Source organism: Macrobrachium rosenbergii, chromosome 22 (genome assembly GCF_040412425.1).
Source record: "Macrobrachium rosenbergii isolate ZJJX-2024 chromosome 22, ASM4041242v1, whole genome shotgun sequence".
In the NCBI taxonomy this organism is placed as follows: Eukaryota; Metazoa; Arthropoda; class Malacostraca; order Decapoda; family Palaemonidae; genus Macrobrachium; species Macrobrachium rosenbergii.
The window spans coordinates 22,969,606-22,984,605 of NC_089762.1; the positions used below are offsets into that span (position 1 = coordinate 22,969,606).

Below are 15,000 nucleotides of genomic sequence, written 5' to 3' on the forward strand. Positions count from 1 at the left end.
ACTCTGAGCTAAATTCCACCCACTGACGCCAAGGCAGTGGGGTGGCGTGCCCAAGGTGTCGTGACCTGGAGCTTGACTGTGGGAATGGTAATGGTGTGGCCCTCTATCCACTTCATTTCCCACCGGGTTCTTTCGTCAACCATGGTTTCGGCTGGCAATGGGCCCTGGCGATCAGGCTAATGTATTTGAGTGTCTACTGTGACTGGAAGGGTCACAGGCATAAAGTTATCTGAAGAGGGGCCACCGAGAGGGACTGGGTTTCCAATCTCTCGGGGCAAAGGATCTTGTCGGAGGACCGGCCGCAGAGAATGAGGTGCTAATGAGGTTGACGAATTTTGTGGTGGGGACATGATATGGACAGGCCGGAGATCCAGCACTGTAGTGGCTGGCAGCACCACAGGATTTGCACGGGCCTCTTGGATGGGCTCGGTGGCCTGCAGTAACTGTGTGGATGAATCGGGAGAGGAGTTCTGGTTGGTAGTAGTAGGCTGCTTATTAGTGCCTAGCTTAAATCGGCACTCGGCTTCAGCGTGCCCCATCTCTTCTTACAGTGGGTGCACGTAAGGCTTGCTCAGCAGTCCATTCTTGAAAAAGTTGAGTTCGAGAGGTAGGCAGGCGGAACGATAAAAAAACGAGAGGTTCTGTGAGACTGGTTTTAAAAAGTTTCCCATGAATTGGCCATAACTTGGCAGGCTTCCGCAAGTGTGGTCGGCTGCTTATCATTAAGATATACTAAAAAGGGCCCAGGCACACATTGGTAAAAGGTCTTCCAGCATGGTCCGATTGAAAAAGATCCTGAAACGTTAAATAAGGACAAGGAGTCGAACCAGCGGGTACCAGACTGGGTCTTGTGACAGGCCCATTTGGTCCAGGACCAGCCGACTTCCTTGGCAAGACCTCAGATTATTATTATTAAAGTAGTTTAACCAGACCACTGAGCTGACTTTCAGCTCCTTTTTAGGAACTGGCCTTGAAGGATTTGATTAAAAATACTAGGTCCAGGCCTGAAGTCAAGCACTAGGACCCAATAGATCATTCAATACAATGATGAATGAATTAAAATAAAATTAAAAACTGCACATAGGCACATCCTCTCATATAATATATACATTTACTCAGACTTCCTTACATACATACTAAAACGGTATATTAAAATTCAGAATATAAATTAAGCTAAATGTTAAAAATTTTTCTTTTTGTAAAATTCAAATATTAAAAGGGTTTTCATGCATTTTATTATTTACTTTTTATATTTTATTAATTAAATTACAGTTCTTCAAGAACATCAAAATTGGAACAATTGAAAATGTGAAATATTCTGACAAAATTTCTTTCATTGATCTATTTCCAAAAGTAGACATTCATTGTTGGTCATACTTTGGACATTCACATAACACGTTTGACCGTTATTATTACTCTGCATTCTGAGCACTTGGGAGCCGGGCCATGTGGGTTGCTCATCAAGTGCCCATGTCGAACAGTATGGCCTATTCTGAGGCGTGTTAAACAGGCTTGGGTTGCGTCTCTCTCTGATATGATGAACTTCATTTTTAACATTAGGTTTTATTTCTTCCAATTTCTTACTTTCAGGTTCTTCATCCCATATATATTGCCATTTATTTATGATACCCATTTTTATGTGAGTTACATAATCATTAACAGGGATATTCACATTTGATCTTGTCATGTGAGTTGCTGCTTTAGCTGCTTTGTCTGCATCATCATTTCCTTTGATCCTGCATGCGCCAGGATCCAACATATTTCTAAATTTTTCCATTATTATATAATTTATGGAGACATAATTTAATTTGTTGTACTATGTTATTTTTTTTTTGTAACTTTGAATAGCTTCTATAGCACTTTTAGAATCACTGAAAATCACAAAATTATTGAACGATGATTCTTTAATTATTTTTTATAGCTGATGCAATTCCATACAATTCTGCTGTAAATACAGAAGCATTATTAGGTAGAGAAAACTGATAAGTTTTGTCTTGGGACACTGCAGCATATCCCACTCCGTGTTCTGATTTAAATCCATCTGTATATATTGCGTAATGTGGACCTTTTCAGTTTATATGCGCTATTGTATGCTGTCTATGGTGTTCTGCTGTATATGAGTTACTTTTTGATAAATACTTCAGGTGTGTGCAAATTCTCATTTTATTCATTGTCCAGGGAGGAGGTGATTTTACTATTACAGGCACTTGTATATTTATATTCAGCGACTCAAACAACCTTCTAGCTCTAATTGGGAAAGGTGGTGGATGGTTGTTTATAAATGGGAAAGGTGGTGGATGGTTGTTTATAAATACATCTCTTAATTTAAATAATTTTTTGGTTGGAGAATCACTAGTTTGAATTCTTAAAGCACTTTTCATTGTTACTAGCTCTCTATGGAGAGACAAAGGCAGTTCACCACATTCAACTTGTAACGATAATTTTGGCGATGATCTAAAGGCTCCTGAGCATATTCTAAGGCCTTCATTGTGAACAGGGTCTAACATTTTCAGCACTGCGTCAGATGCTGAGCCATATACTTCGCTTCCATAGTCAATGGTGGACAGAACTGTTGCCTTATACAGCACAGTAAGGGTATGTCTATTGGCTCCCCAAGTAGTGTTCGATAGTTTTCTAATTAGATTTAATGCTCTTTTACTTTTAGATTTTTACAAATGTAATGTGGGCTCTCCAGTTCAAGTGGGTATCAAATACTAATCCAAAAAATTTTGCTGTTTGGCCAATTGGTATACTATGGTTTCTGATTTTTAAATCTATTTCTTCACCTTTTTTCCACTTTTTATTTTTATAAAACATGATTGCTTGAGTTTTATCTATGGGAAATTTAAAGCCTGCAGATGAGGCCCATTCATCTATTTTTACTATGCTTTTATTAACGATTCGTTCTGCATGTTTTATTCAGGATGCTGAATAATATATGGCAAAATCATCCATGTACAGGTTACTTTTAATGCCATTAGGTAGATTTTTACTGATATCATTAATTGCTAAAGTAAACAGTGTGCCACTAAGGACGCTTCCCTGTGGAACACCATTTTCAAGTGGAAATGTTCTAGACAGATCATCATCAATTCTCACCTGAAAATTACGGTTTGTCAAAAAGTTCTGTATAAACCTAGGTAAATGTCCACGGATGTCGTTGTTTTGCAAAGTTTTTAATATAGCATACCTCCATGCAGTATTGTATGCTTTTCAACGTCAAAAAAAGACAGCTGCAGTAATTTGTTTTTGTTCAAAACCCTTACTTATATGGTCTTGTAAGTTACAGAGAGAATCCAATGTGGATCTGTTACACTGTGACCCAAACTGAGTGGGAGTTAAAATTTTATTTTCTCGAATGTGCCATGTTAGTCGAGCATTTACCATTTTCTCTAACAATTTACATAAGCAGCTTGGTAAAGAAATTGGTCTGTAATTATTTACGTTACTGGGATCTTTTCCAGGTTTGGGGATAGGAATTATTATAGCTTTATGCCATTCATCTGGAAATAAATTTCGAAGCCATAAATTATTATAAAACTTTAATAAGTATGACTTTGCCAAAGGTGCTAAGTGGCAGATCATCTCAAAACAAATATTGTCACCTCCAGGAGCAGATTTATTGCTGTTCGAGAGAGCATATTCCATCTCTGACATACTAAATTTTCTATTGTAATATATATCTTCTACTGTTTCAAAATTTTTTGTTATTAATTCTATTTTATTTTTTTTGTGTGGAAGTGTTCATCTAAATTCTTATCACTACTTACATTTGCTAAATTTTCTCCCATTATATTACTTATTTCTTTTGGATCAAGTGTTCTTTTCCCATCTTTTAATATGGCATGTCTAGGTGGTTTGACATGGGTACCATTTATTTTCCTGAATTTTTCCCATATTTTTTGTATGGGAGTATTACTTGAGAGATCTTATACGTATTGCCTCCATGAAATGATTCTTCCTTGAATTACTTCTTTTTTAAATTTTGCAGATATTTTGTTGTATACAGGTTTTAATGTATCAATTTCTAGTAATAATACAGTCATTTTTTTGTAAAGTTCTTTCTAATATCGGTAATTTTTATTCATTTTATTGACCTTTCTATTCAAATTATCTAATCGTCTCTATTGAGTGTTTTATATTTATTAATTCTGTTAACTCATCAGACCCCCAGGGAATTTTGTGTTTTGTTGGATGGGGTTTTGACTTTGGTATTGCTTTATCAGCAGCATTTTTAATGAAATCAACAAGAAATTTATTAGTTTCATTATGGTCTTTTAAATATTAAAATTGTGGAATATTTCTAGTGTGCATTTCATATCGCTCCCAATCTGCTATATAAATGCTATAGTGAGGGACACATTTTGCAGGATTATTTTGCAATAAGAAAATTAATATTGGGAAATGATCACTGGTGTGCAAGTCATCAACTGTATTCCAATCCAATCTGTCAACTAAGCTTGTTGTACATAAAGTTAAGTCTACTGAGGAAAATGTTCCATGTGCTTTTGAAAAAATATGTGCTAATTTCGTCATCATTTATACAGCACATGTCGTTGGAATCCATGAGCTCTTCTATTTTACTACCTATTCTATTTGAGTTTGTACAATAACAGTCCCATATTGGGTTGTGAGCGTTAAAATCACCTACTATTAATGTAGGTTCCTTGGTATTGTTAAGTAAATCTTTAAGTTTATCAATGTCATAACTTTTATTAGGTTGGTTTTATAAGTTATAAGTTATGTATCATTTTTTATTCGTATTTTAATACTTGATATTTGCAAGTCAGTAAAATTTACAGGTACTTTGTCATAACATACTTTGTTATGTACATATATAGCAGTACCTAAATTTCCTTCTTCTTCTCTAGATGTAGATACTAAGATATATTTACCTATTGTTGATATTGTTTTGTTGACATATTGTAAACATATTATCATTGGCTCATATTCCTTTAGTAGTCGTTGTATTTCTCCCAAATGTAATCTGGTCTGTAGACCATTTATGTTCCATTGTATAATATAATTATTGAAAGTATCACGTTAGTGTGTTGAAGTGTTATTTTCTTTTTGTGGATCATCAATTTGCATTTTTTCTAAAATCCTATTTACAATATTTATTTGTTTTTCGTTATAAGACATTATGTGTCCTATGCAATACAGCCCTTTTCGTGAGTGTCCAAACTAGTAGTTTCTTTATTTCTGTAACTTATAAAATTTCGTATAGTGTTTGTTAAACTGTCCTTTGTTATGCTTTCATTTTTGTTGCAAAGTTCAATAAAACATTCATTACATCCGCATGTGTTTTCGTGTGTTGTTTTTTCATTTACTCTTGCTGCACCTATTGTTGGTGATGGGGTAATCTCTTCTCCCATCACATAATCATTTTTGTCAATGGTTTGTTCCTCTAATATTTCTTTGGTGTTCCGGGTATCTGTTTCTGTTGGTTTTATCATTACTTTAGGAGACAAAGGTATTTTCTTATTATTTGGTTTATGTTCTTTCTTGGGTCTCCGCCTTTATTTTAATGGATGTATCTCTAATAATAGTTGGTTTTTTGTTGGTCTTGGGTGGAGTTCTCTCTAAAGGTCTCTTTTTTTTTTAGTTTCTAATTCATCAGAACTATCTTTTAATATTTATGTGGTGCTTGTATTGTCTTCTAGAGATTCTATTTCTCTTAAAATCTCAAATGAATTTGAGCAACGATTTGTATACATTTCTTGGTCCTTTGCTATATTAGTTTCTTCTTGCAAAGTGGTTATTTTTCTTTGAGACTGATCTATCAGGGTTTTGTTATTCTTATTTATTTCCACTTTTGTTTCTTTGTTTGATCTTATTGCTGCAGAAAAAGTTCGTTTCTTAGCGGGATCATGCATTCCTCTAACCTTTAATTCTAATTTGGCCTCTTTTATAGGCATTCCTGTCCTTTCCTGAAGTAATCTCAATTCCGTATTGTATATGTAATACATACACTCCTTAGATCTTGCATGGTGATTTTGTCCACAATTCACACATTTTGGTTCACCACACTTCCACTGTGTGGTATGTTTATCAGATCCACAGTATGCACATACAGATGTATTATGGCAATTTTTCCTTGTATGTCCATACATACTACAGTTTTGGCACTGTAGTGGTTTAGGGACATACGGTCTCAGTTCTCTGCTTTGGCCTAAGATTTTTATTTTCAAGGGTAATTCATGGCCTTCAAATTTTATCTTTGCTATTCTTATTATTTTTTCATTACTCCGTCTACTAGCTATGTTGTAAATTTCGCAGTCTTGTATATTGTTGTACCTTTTTTTAAGGGAATCTAGCAATATATTCTTTTCTATTGGTTCATCATTATCAGGGAGTACTATGGTACCCTGGACACTGTTCATATTGTCATGTTTTTTAATATGTACTTTAACATTATCAATATTTTTTATATTTAAGTAGTTTTCCGATTGATTTCTTGTAGTGGTTTCTATCTACCACATCTGTTCTTTTACTTGTCTGAATGGCATTTCAGTAGTTGAATGTCGATTCAATAAGAAGTTTTCTAATTTCAATGGCGATATTTTTTCTCCGTTTCTAATGTTAGGAATCTTGACCAATTTCCACTCCTAAAGAGGGAGTCGAAGTGGGTCAATGTTGGGTCAAGATATTTGTTTTTTTTTGGCTTGTTTTTCATTGGAGCATAGGGTTCCAGTGTAATTACGTTCGTATTTTTTTCTGATTTTTCCAGAGCGAGGTCAGAGGAGGTTCCTGCAGTCGTTAACTGTGCCGAATCGCTACCATCAAAGGGTTCAGGGTACTTAAATCTTCATTACAACTGAGCATTAAGATTAAAGTAAATTAGAAAAAAAAATAATCCTGAAAACCTTAAAAGATATCATCAGCCTTTCATGGGGTTTATTCTTCCGCCAATGGCACAAGTGAGAACCGACTCCCAAATATCCGCGTCCCTACCCTACCCCATAGGGGATGGCACAACATGATTAGAATGGCCCAAGTGTAAGCCAACCCGCTTGCTAGGACTGAGAGTATTTCAAGAATACAATCATCCCCACCCTAATCATGTTAAGTTCAAACCGGATAGAATGCCGAGATTCCCATCCCTAGAACCAGAACCCCCTGGAATCTGTGGTCCAGCCCTAAAGAATAGTTCCGCCTGATATCTCTCAGGTCCGAACATTATTGGGCAGTTGATTGTCTACCACAGTTTTCACTATTTAGCTTCGGATATAAACCCATTCCCAGCTATGATATCTTTTCCTGTTTATCAGGTACAATAAATTTTAGCAAAGTGGAAAACTCCACATAATTTAATCCAAACAAATATATAATGCCATATGGGACTCTTGGACTTAAACCATGAGAACAGATTCCTGGGGCTTAAGAGCCCCCTCACCATGTCAAGGTGGTCCCAAGTTGAGGGGGCATATATATAAATTATATATGTATATATATATATATATATATATATATATATATATATATATATATATATATATATATATATATATATATATATATATATATATATATGTATATAATATATATTATATATATGTATATATATATTTTATATATGTGTGTGTATGTATATATAATATATACATGTGTGTGTGTTCATATACATATATAATATTAATATAATCAGTAAGCTACAAAAGTCCTTTAATATCCAATTCGCTCTACCTCAGAAATAATATATTTTCATATATGTTACCGAAGGGGAATTTTTTATTTGATAATAAGTTCGTCGTCCCGTGGGCTCGAACCAGCGACAGACAAGAACTCAGGACTACAGTGGACGCTTAACCCACACGGCTAGCAAGTGAGGTATAAGTGGATATCGGCTCCCATATACAAATCTCCCGTCGAACTCAGGTGTTTGTATTTAGAGACGATATCCACCCACCTCTGCCATGTTAACCATGTAGTGCGTTTGTCACACGCAGCCATATTATGACTTTATCACATCACCATGATTCATATACAATCAGTAAGCTACAAACGTCCTTTAATATCCAATTCGCTCTACCTCGAAAATAATATATTTTCATATATGTTACCGGACGGGAATTTTTTATTTGATAATAAGTTCGTCGTCTCATGGGCTTGAACCAGCGATGGAGAAGAACTCAGGACTAAAGTGGACGCTTAACCCACACGGCTAGCAAGGGAAGTATAAGTGGATATCGGCTCCCATATACAAATCTCCTGTCGAACTCAGGTGTTTGTATTTAGAGACGATATCCACCCACCTCTGCCACGTTAACCATGTAGTGTGTTTGTCGCACGCAGCCATATTATGACTTTATCACATCACCGTGATTCATATACAATCAGTAAGCTACAAACGTCCTTTAATATCCAATTCGCTCTACCTCGAAAATAATATATTTTCATATATGTTACCGAAGGGGACTTTTTTATTTGATAATAAGTTCGTCGTCTCGTGGGCTCGAACCAGCGATGGACAAGAACTCAGGACTACAGTGGACGCTTAACCCACACGGCTAGCAAGTGAGGTATAAGTGGATATCGGCTCCCATATACAAATCTCCCGTCGAACTCAGGTGTTTGTATTTAGAGACGATATCCACCCACCTCTGCCATGTTAACCGTGTAGTGCGTTTGTCGCATGCAGCCATATTATGACTTTATCACATCACCGTGATTCATATACAATCAGTAAGCTACAAATGTCCTTTAATATCCAATTCGCTCTACCTCAGAAATAATATATTTTCATATATGTTACCGAAGGGGAATTTTTTATTTCATAATAAGTTCGTCGTCTCGTGGGTTCGAACCAGCGACGGAAAAGAACTCAGGACTACAGTGGACGCTTAACCCACACGGCTAGCAAGTGAGGTATAAGTGGATATCGGCTCCCATATACAAATCTCCCGTCGAACTCAGGTGTTTGCATTTAGAGACAATATCCACCCACCTCTGCCATGTTAACCGTGTAGTGCGTTTGTCGCACGCAGCCATATTATGACTTTATCACATCACCGTGATTCATATACAATCAGTACGCTACAAACGTCCTTTAATATCCATTTAAGTGAAAACTCTCACAGGATAAATTGGACTGAAAGTTCAGTGATTGCCCGATCGAAAGATTTCTCTTCAAGAAATCTTTTGGAGTCCGCTATTATACAGGTTACTTCTAGCTGTAATTTTAACATTAGCCCTGGCATGTATTATTTGGACCCCTGTATTCGAAAAATGTTCAGGAATCACCTAAAAGATAAAATCACTGACTTAATTACAAATTAGTTACCTTATATATTTTTTCTATATATTCATATGTTTAATATTAACGTTTTAATTGTAAAAATGTTCATCTTGCAAAAATTTTTATTGTTTACAAAAAAGAGAGAATTATTTTGTTGTTACTAACATTTTTTGGTGGTCAGTCACCTCCTTGTATAATCTTTTAATTGTCCTGTCCCGGCTTCTGAACTGTTGATCCTAAGCCTTTGTAAAACCTCCGAAATATTTAACCCTGTTTTGGCAGTTCTACTAATTCTTCAATTGTGTTGAATTCCAGGTACATATTTTTTCATTTATAATCCCTTTCTGTCATTTATATGAGCTTTCTTTGTGAACTTACTTTTATATTTCTTCAGTCTGCTAAGTAAGGACACCAGTCGAACCGGCCTCGCAGCACTCCAGTGTTTTTCTTTCCTTTGTGGATTTTGTCTTTATTTACATATTCATCGTATTCCATATTTTCGTGATTCGATTATAAACACACACACACGCACACACATAATATATATATATATATATATATATATATATATATATATATATATATATATATATATATATATATATATGTATATATATATTATCTATATATATATATATATATATATATATATATATATATATATATATATATATATATATATATATATATATATATATATATATATGTATATATATATATATATATATATATATATATATATATATGTATGTATATGTATATATATATATGTGGGTGTGTGTGTATGTGCATGTGGTGCATGTGGGCATACTATGATATATCTCAGTACGTAAGACAAATTGAATCATTACGGAGTTGTGTATCAGAATAAAATCTCATAAATATTTGCATTTACTTGTCATCTGGCTTTTGAAATGCATATGAGCTTTTTTCAACTTCGACGTAATAGTGCAACGTGAAATGTTAGCCAGGACATTAAGCGGGTCTTCACTGAATGCAAATTAAGTATTTATGATTGATTCCCCTTGTCTCACGTCGCCCACACAGATTACTGTTAAAATTCAAGGTTTCACGTCACATGTTAGGTATATAAACCCTCATCAGAGGGCTCTACTCACACCAAATAACTACCGAAGCACAAGAGAAGCACTGACCACTGACCCTTGATTACTGAAAGCAAGTCGTCCTGATCGAAGATCACTGTCAGGAGGAAACATGAAGAATCTCCTCATTACCACATGGATTGCTTTCCTCTTTTACCCTTATGGGATATCGGCCGTAAGTATCGGTTTCATCTAATTTGCAATTTCGAGAAAGACTGCTAGTTATTTGAGTAATATAGGACTTTTTTCTCTAAAACGTTTTCCCGATCCAATTTCGCTGACTGCTGCCATCAAGTTATAGTCACTTTTTATAACAATATTTTGGTAGTATCATTTTTGTTGTCAGTGAGGTTACCTGAACACGCTGTAGTAAAGCCTTAGCGAAGTAAAGGATATGGGGCTGGGGGGAGAAGTTAAGTCCATATTAAGAGAATATGACGCAATCTGGTACTCTGCCTTTCGAACAACCATTTCCTCATGAAGGGAGGACTTGTGCCGTGTAGTTTTTCCAGATAGATTATCCATTCATCAAGAGAGAGAGAGAGATAGAATATGAAAGTTCATCATTACATTTGAGTATACAAATGCTCGGATATAACAGCAAAAGCAATTTGGCATGGTTTGGGATACAAAGAGAAACAGAATCGCTGAAATCACAATAAAGCAATCTGGGAAGGTCTAACGTGAAATGAGGCTTGCTTCCAAGAGGATCCTCAGTTTAGTCGCTTATTGATCGTGTCAGAGTTTTTGAAATCTTCAGAATAATAATTGGATAATAGGGCGTAAACACAATCACCGTAATCAGTGTCTGCTAGATGATTAATACTGCTGTACCTTATGATCATTATTAACTACTTTAGCAGCAGTAGTAGTAGTAGTAGTAGTAACAAAAGTAACCGCTGTATGTTAATCATAGTAATACTCCTTGCTGTATTGGGTCTTTTGGACTTGAAGTTGGACATTTTTGCTATTTGTCAACCATTACTTAATGACTACAGCTGCCTTTCCTAACCCAGCGTGAGTAGAATAAAATCTTCATCTTTAGAAACTTACCTTCAGATCTCAGTCTTTCATATTTTGTCATCTTTTTGTCTGACTACTGTCTTATGATTTTGTCGGTGGGCTACAACTTCAGTGAATAAAGTTACAGACCAGTTCAACTACATCAATTTTTTTGAGGTATGCTCATAAATTAGTTTCAGTCCTTGGTAAGAATGATCTCACAACTCACTTCCAGTATTTTTCTCTCATCGATTTGTTGTTCAGAAATGCGTCTTTTAATACTGATTTCATTTTGATCTTATATTTATACCCTGACCATTACTTTCTTCATATGTCATACCTACGATGTCATTTTCTTGTCTTTTCCAGGCCTGTCAACAAGCTTTCAGTCAATCCTCTGGAATATTTACCAGTCCTAATTATCCTACCAACTATCCATCTTCGACCACCTGCACTTATGTATTTAATACTGGATCCAAAATTTCAATAACTTGTCAGGAATTTAATCTTCAGGGAAAAAGAGCCTCAGGAAGTTGCCGAGACTTCTTACAGATTCATGATACTAACATTCTCTCAAAAAAATACTGTAGCACTACAGGTCCACAGAATTACATTACCACCACAGCTTATGTCACAGTCATTTTCAAGTCTGATGCTAGTATAAACAGGCCTGGGTTCAAGTGTACTTATGAAAATGTTAACACAGCAGCAGCAGCAGCAACAACAACTACCTCTGGTACTGCTGTCCCAGACTTGCTGAAGAAAGCTCTCAATGCATACAACAGTGGCTCTTGCTCTACAAGCACACAAAATAAATGCGGGTGCACTAACCCTGTTTCACAATTCTACAGTACTATCACTGGTAATTACCGGATTGTGGCAGCTACTGGCATACCCAACCATGTATTTGACCAAGGCCAACAAACGCCAAATCCGAACAAAGGCTGTGAGCACAGAAGCTTCATTGCCATCCCAGTGAATCCAGTCAAAGGCTCCACCTACAAAGCGTATGGAGTGGGGCCTGAGGGAATTGCAATTTCTGGAGCGTTTTTCTACAACCCTTTAGCAGCCCTCAAGGAGACATTGCAGTTTTTCAACGAGCAAGCAAGTTTTGACACCTGCAATGGACGCACCGACCAGAACTGCTGCTACTACTATGATCAGGTTCCTGTGTGCATACCTGGCAACTCTAGCTGTGCAAATGTTGGTTACATGAGAGATGGGTTCCCTGTGTATACATTCTGCACCCATCCAACTAAAAACCGTTATCTCAAGAGTTGTTATTATAAGACAAGTGGAGATGGAAGTAATCAAAACAATTTCACCTTTAATACAACGGCCAACAATAATGGTGACTGCGATTTGGATGAAGCCAATGGTTTCACCTTTCCTGATCAACGTGGGTATGCTTACATCTTCACTGCGGACTACCCATTCATCACGCCTGGTTATTACGGCACACAACTAAGCAACATTTGTTATTTGTATTAGCTAGGATCATTCAAGTAGATGCTGTCATTTAGTATGAGATTATTTTGCTCTAAATTGAGGTTCATTCGGATATAATATTTCCATACTGTGCATTGGAATAAAATTGTAGTGTATCAATAAATTGGAACTGCACTAATAAATAAAAAATTATCTTACAAACCCAACCACCGAACTTTTAGATTAAAATAGCTGACCTCTTTTATCCAACATGTAATGAAAAATGTCAAAGGTTCATATCTTTTTTGTTGTCATCAAATTCTTATATTATGAGTCATGTCTCATAGTTAATGCTGTTTTAATACTATCAAATTTTTAATTACTGCAGTCTAAACAGCAACATCTTCATAAATGCTATCTCTATTGCTTTTGCCAAATTTTCCAAGTTGCATGTCATAAGTCTATATAATATATCTAAAGTACTTCTTGATTTCTTCACACTTTTTGTATATGCTTTCCACTACAAAGGCTAAGACCATTATGAAGAAATACTGATATCCATGGCAGGATTAGAGCGTGCACCTGATATGTCAGATGAGGTTATCCTAACCACCTGATCATGAAGAAGGTCATTGTGGCTATTGCAAATACATGTGCATCTGGCAAAAAAGTGATAGTCAGTCCCGATTAAGCTGACCTTGTTCCAGCAAACAGACCAGTAGTTTTATTATATATGCCTGAGGTACTTAGCACTTTTAGGATTGCTGTACCTTAAGAAATATATACACAATATGTAAACATTTCATTCTGTGAGCTTTGATTTGAATTTAGTTTTGCAGGAAACTGAATTTTCTCTGCTAAAAAATGAATACAATCACCATTCTGTAAGAGTGACGTCAATACAGGATACTAAAAGACAAAGAAAGCAGCAAGCAACAAAGCTTATTATTACATGATGTGAATTCATGTAAACTGGAAGTTGGGTCTGATTCCACTCCAAACTTATTGATGGGGTCAAGTTCCAAAGACCAGGTTACTACCCTCCCAGAAGCTGGCATTATCCGAAATTTAATGCTGCCTGAGGGAACGTTAAGTTTAATTTAAACTGTCAAACTAAATTTCTTTTTAATTAAATTTCCATAATCATTCGTGATGTAAACTTTTTGCAATAATATTTTACACAACCTACACTAAAGTAAAAACCGTTTCAGCTTAACCTCAAACATTCAAGATTATGCTGCTTATGCTGACCTGGCAATAACTCTGTAATGGTTAACTCATACATAGGATGCTCGAGTACTATGATTTATTGTTGATATTCGATCCACTTTTAATGGTGTGTGAATGAATGGTGGGTGGACGGAAATGTGCTTACAGTAGTAGGCCCAGAGGTGACCCAGGCCAAGTGACACCGGTGATGCTGGAGGCCCACAAGCATGTGATAGTGAGGGTGCTTCTTGACTAATTACCAAACTAGCTAGTTAAACCTCCTCCCCTCCCCTCCCCTCCTCAAAACACAAAGAAATGCAATACCTGTGAAGAAAATCACATGCTTATACGCCATACAGGCACTTTACACCATATGTGTTTCAATTTGTAAAGAGTATGGCAGCTCAAAATGTTTTAAAATGTGTAAACGTTCAACACTTGTATTTATACAGATACCGAGCAATGTGCATTCATGATACTAAATCACAGAAATGTGAATGATTTAAAATTAAGTCAAGAAAGAAAGATGTTGCACTCTGGTTATCCTATGTATGGGATGCCATTACACAATTATACCAGTTTAACATAAACTTGAATGTTGAAGCTGAAAAGGTTTTTACAATTCCATAAATTTACTAAGATGAGTTTTCATGGTGACAGTATGGTACTGAGCTGCGAGCACTTTCAAATAAGGAATAAGAATGAGCACAGGTTCATTCATTTTCGTCTACATGAACATATTTGGTGTGCGTGTGTGTGTGTGTGTTCAAGCAAATGAAACGGAGTACAAATCCTGACCAATTTCACCATTAAACTTTGTTATACATGCCAGGGTAACAGAAAACAACGCATAACAGCTGAGACAATTATTGTCAATGGTGAGCAGAAGCCCTAACCTTATTTATGACCGAGGTGAGTGTCCCATAAAGGACGTGTCTATACGACAGTAAACAACGTCACAAACAGGTTCAACATCCACTAATGTATTGTGCATTCAAAATTTGACCATGGTACCTATGA

General features: G+C 35.9%; 1 protein-coding gene across 1 annotated transcript; it reads left to right on the forward strand.

The window, feature by feature from the left end:
• Positions 1-10,349: 10,349 nt before the first annotated feature.
• Positions 10,350-12,998, forward strand: LOC136850647 (uncharacterized). Its single transcript, XM_067124411.1, has 2 exons — positions 10,350-10,516; positions 11,713-12,998. Exons 1-2 carry the CDS (start codon positions 10,454-10,456, stop codon positions 12,832-12,834), a joined length of 1,185 nt encoding a protein of 394 aa, XP_066980512.1. The 5' UTR covers positions 10,350-10,453; the 3' UTR covers positions 12,835-12,998.
• The last annotated feature ends 2,002 nt before the right edge of the window (positions 12,999-15,000 follow it).

Excerpts from the sequence above, each read along its gene's own strand:
- LOC136850647 (XM_067124411.1), top strand. The coding sequence starts at position 10,454 with ATGAAGAATCTCCTCATTACCACATGGATTGCTTTCCTCTTTTACCCT. Across the intron at positions 10,517-11,712 it reads ACCCTTATGGGATATCGGCC|GCCTGTCAACAAGCTTTCAG; the intron begins GTAAGTATCGGT and ends TGTCTTTTCCAG.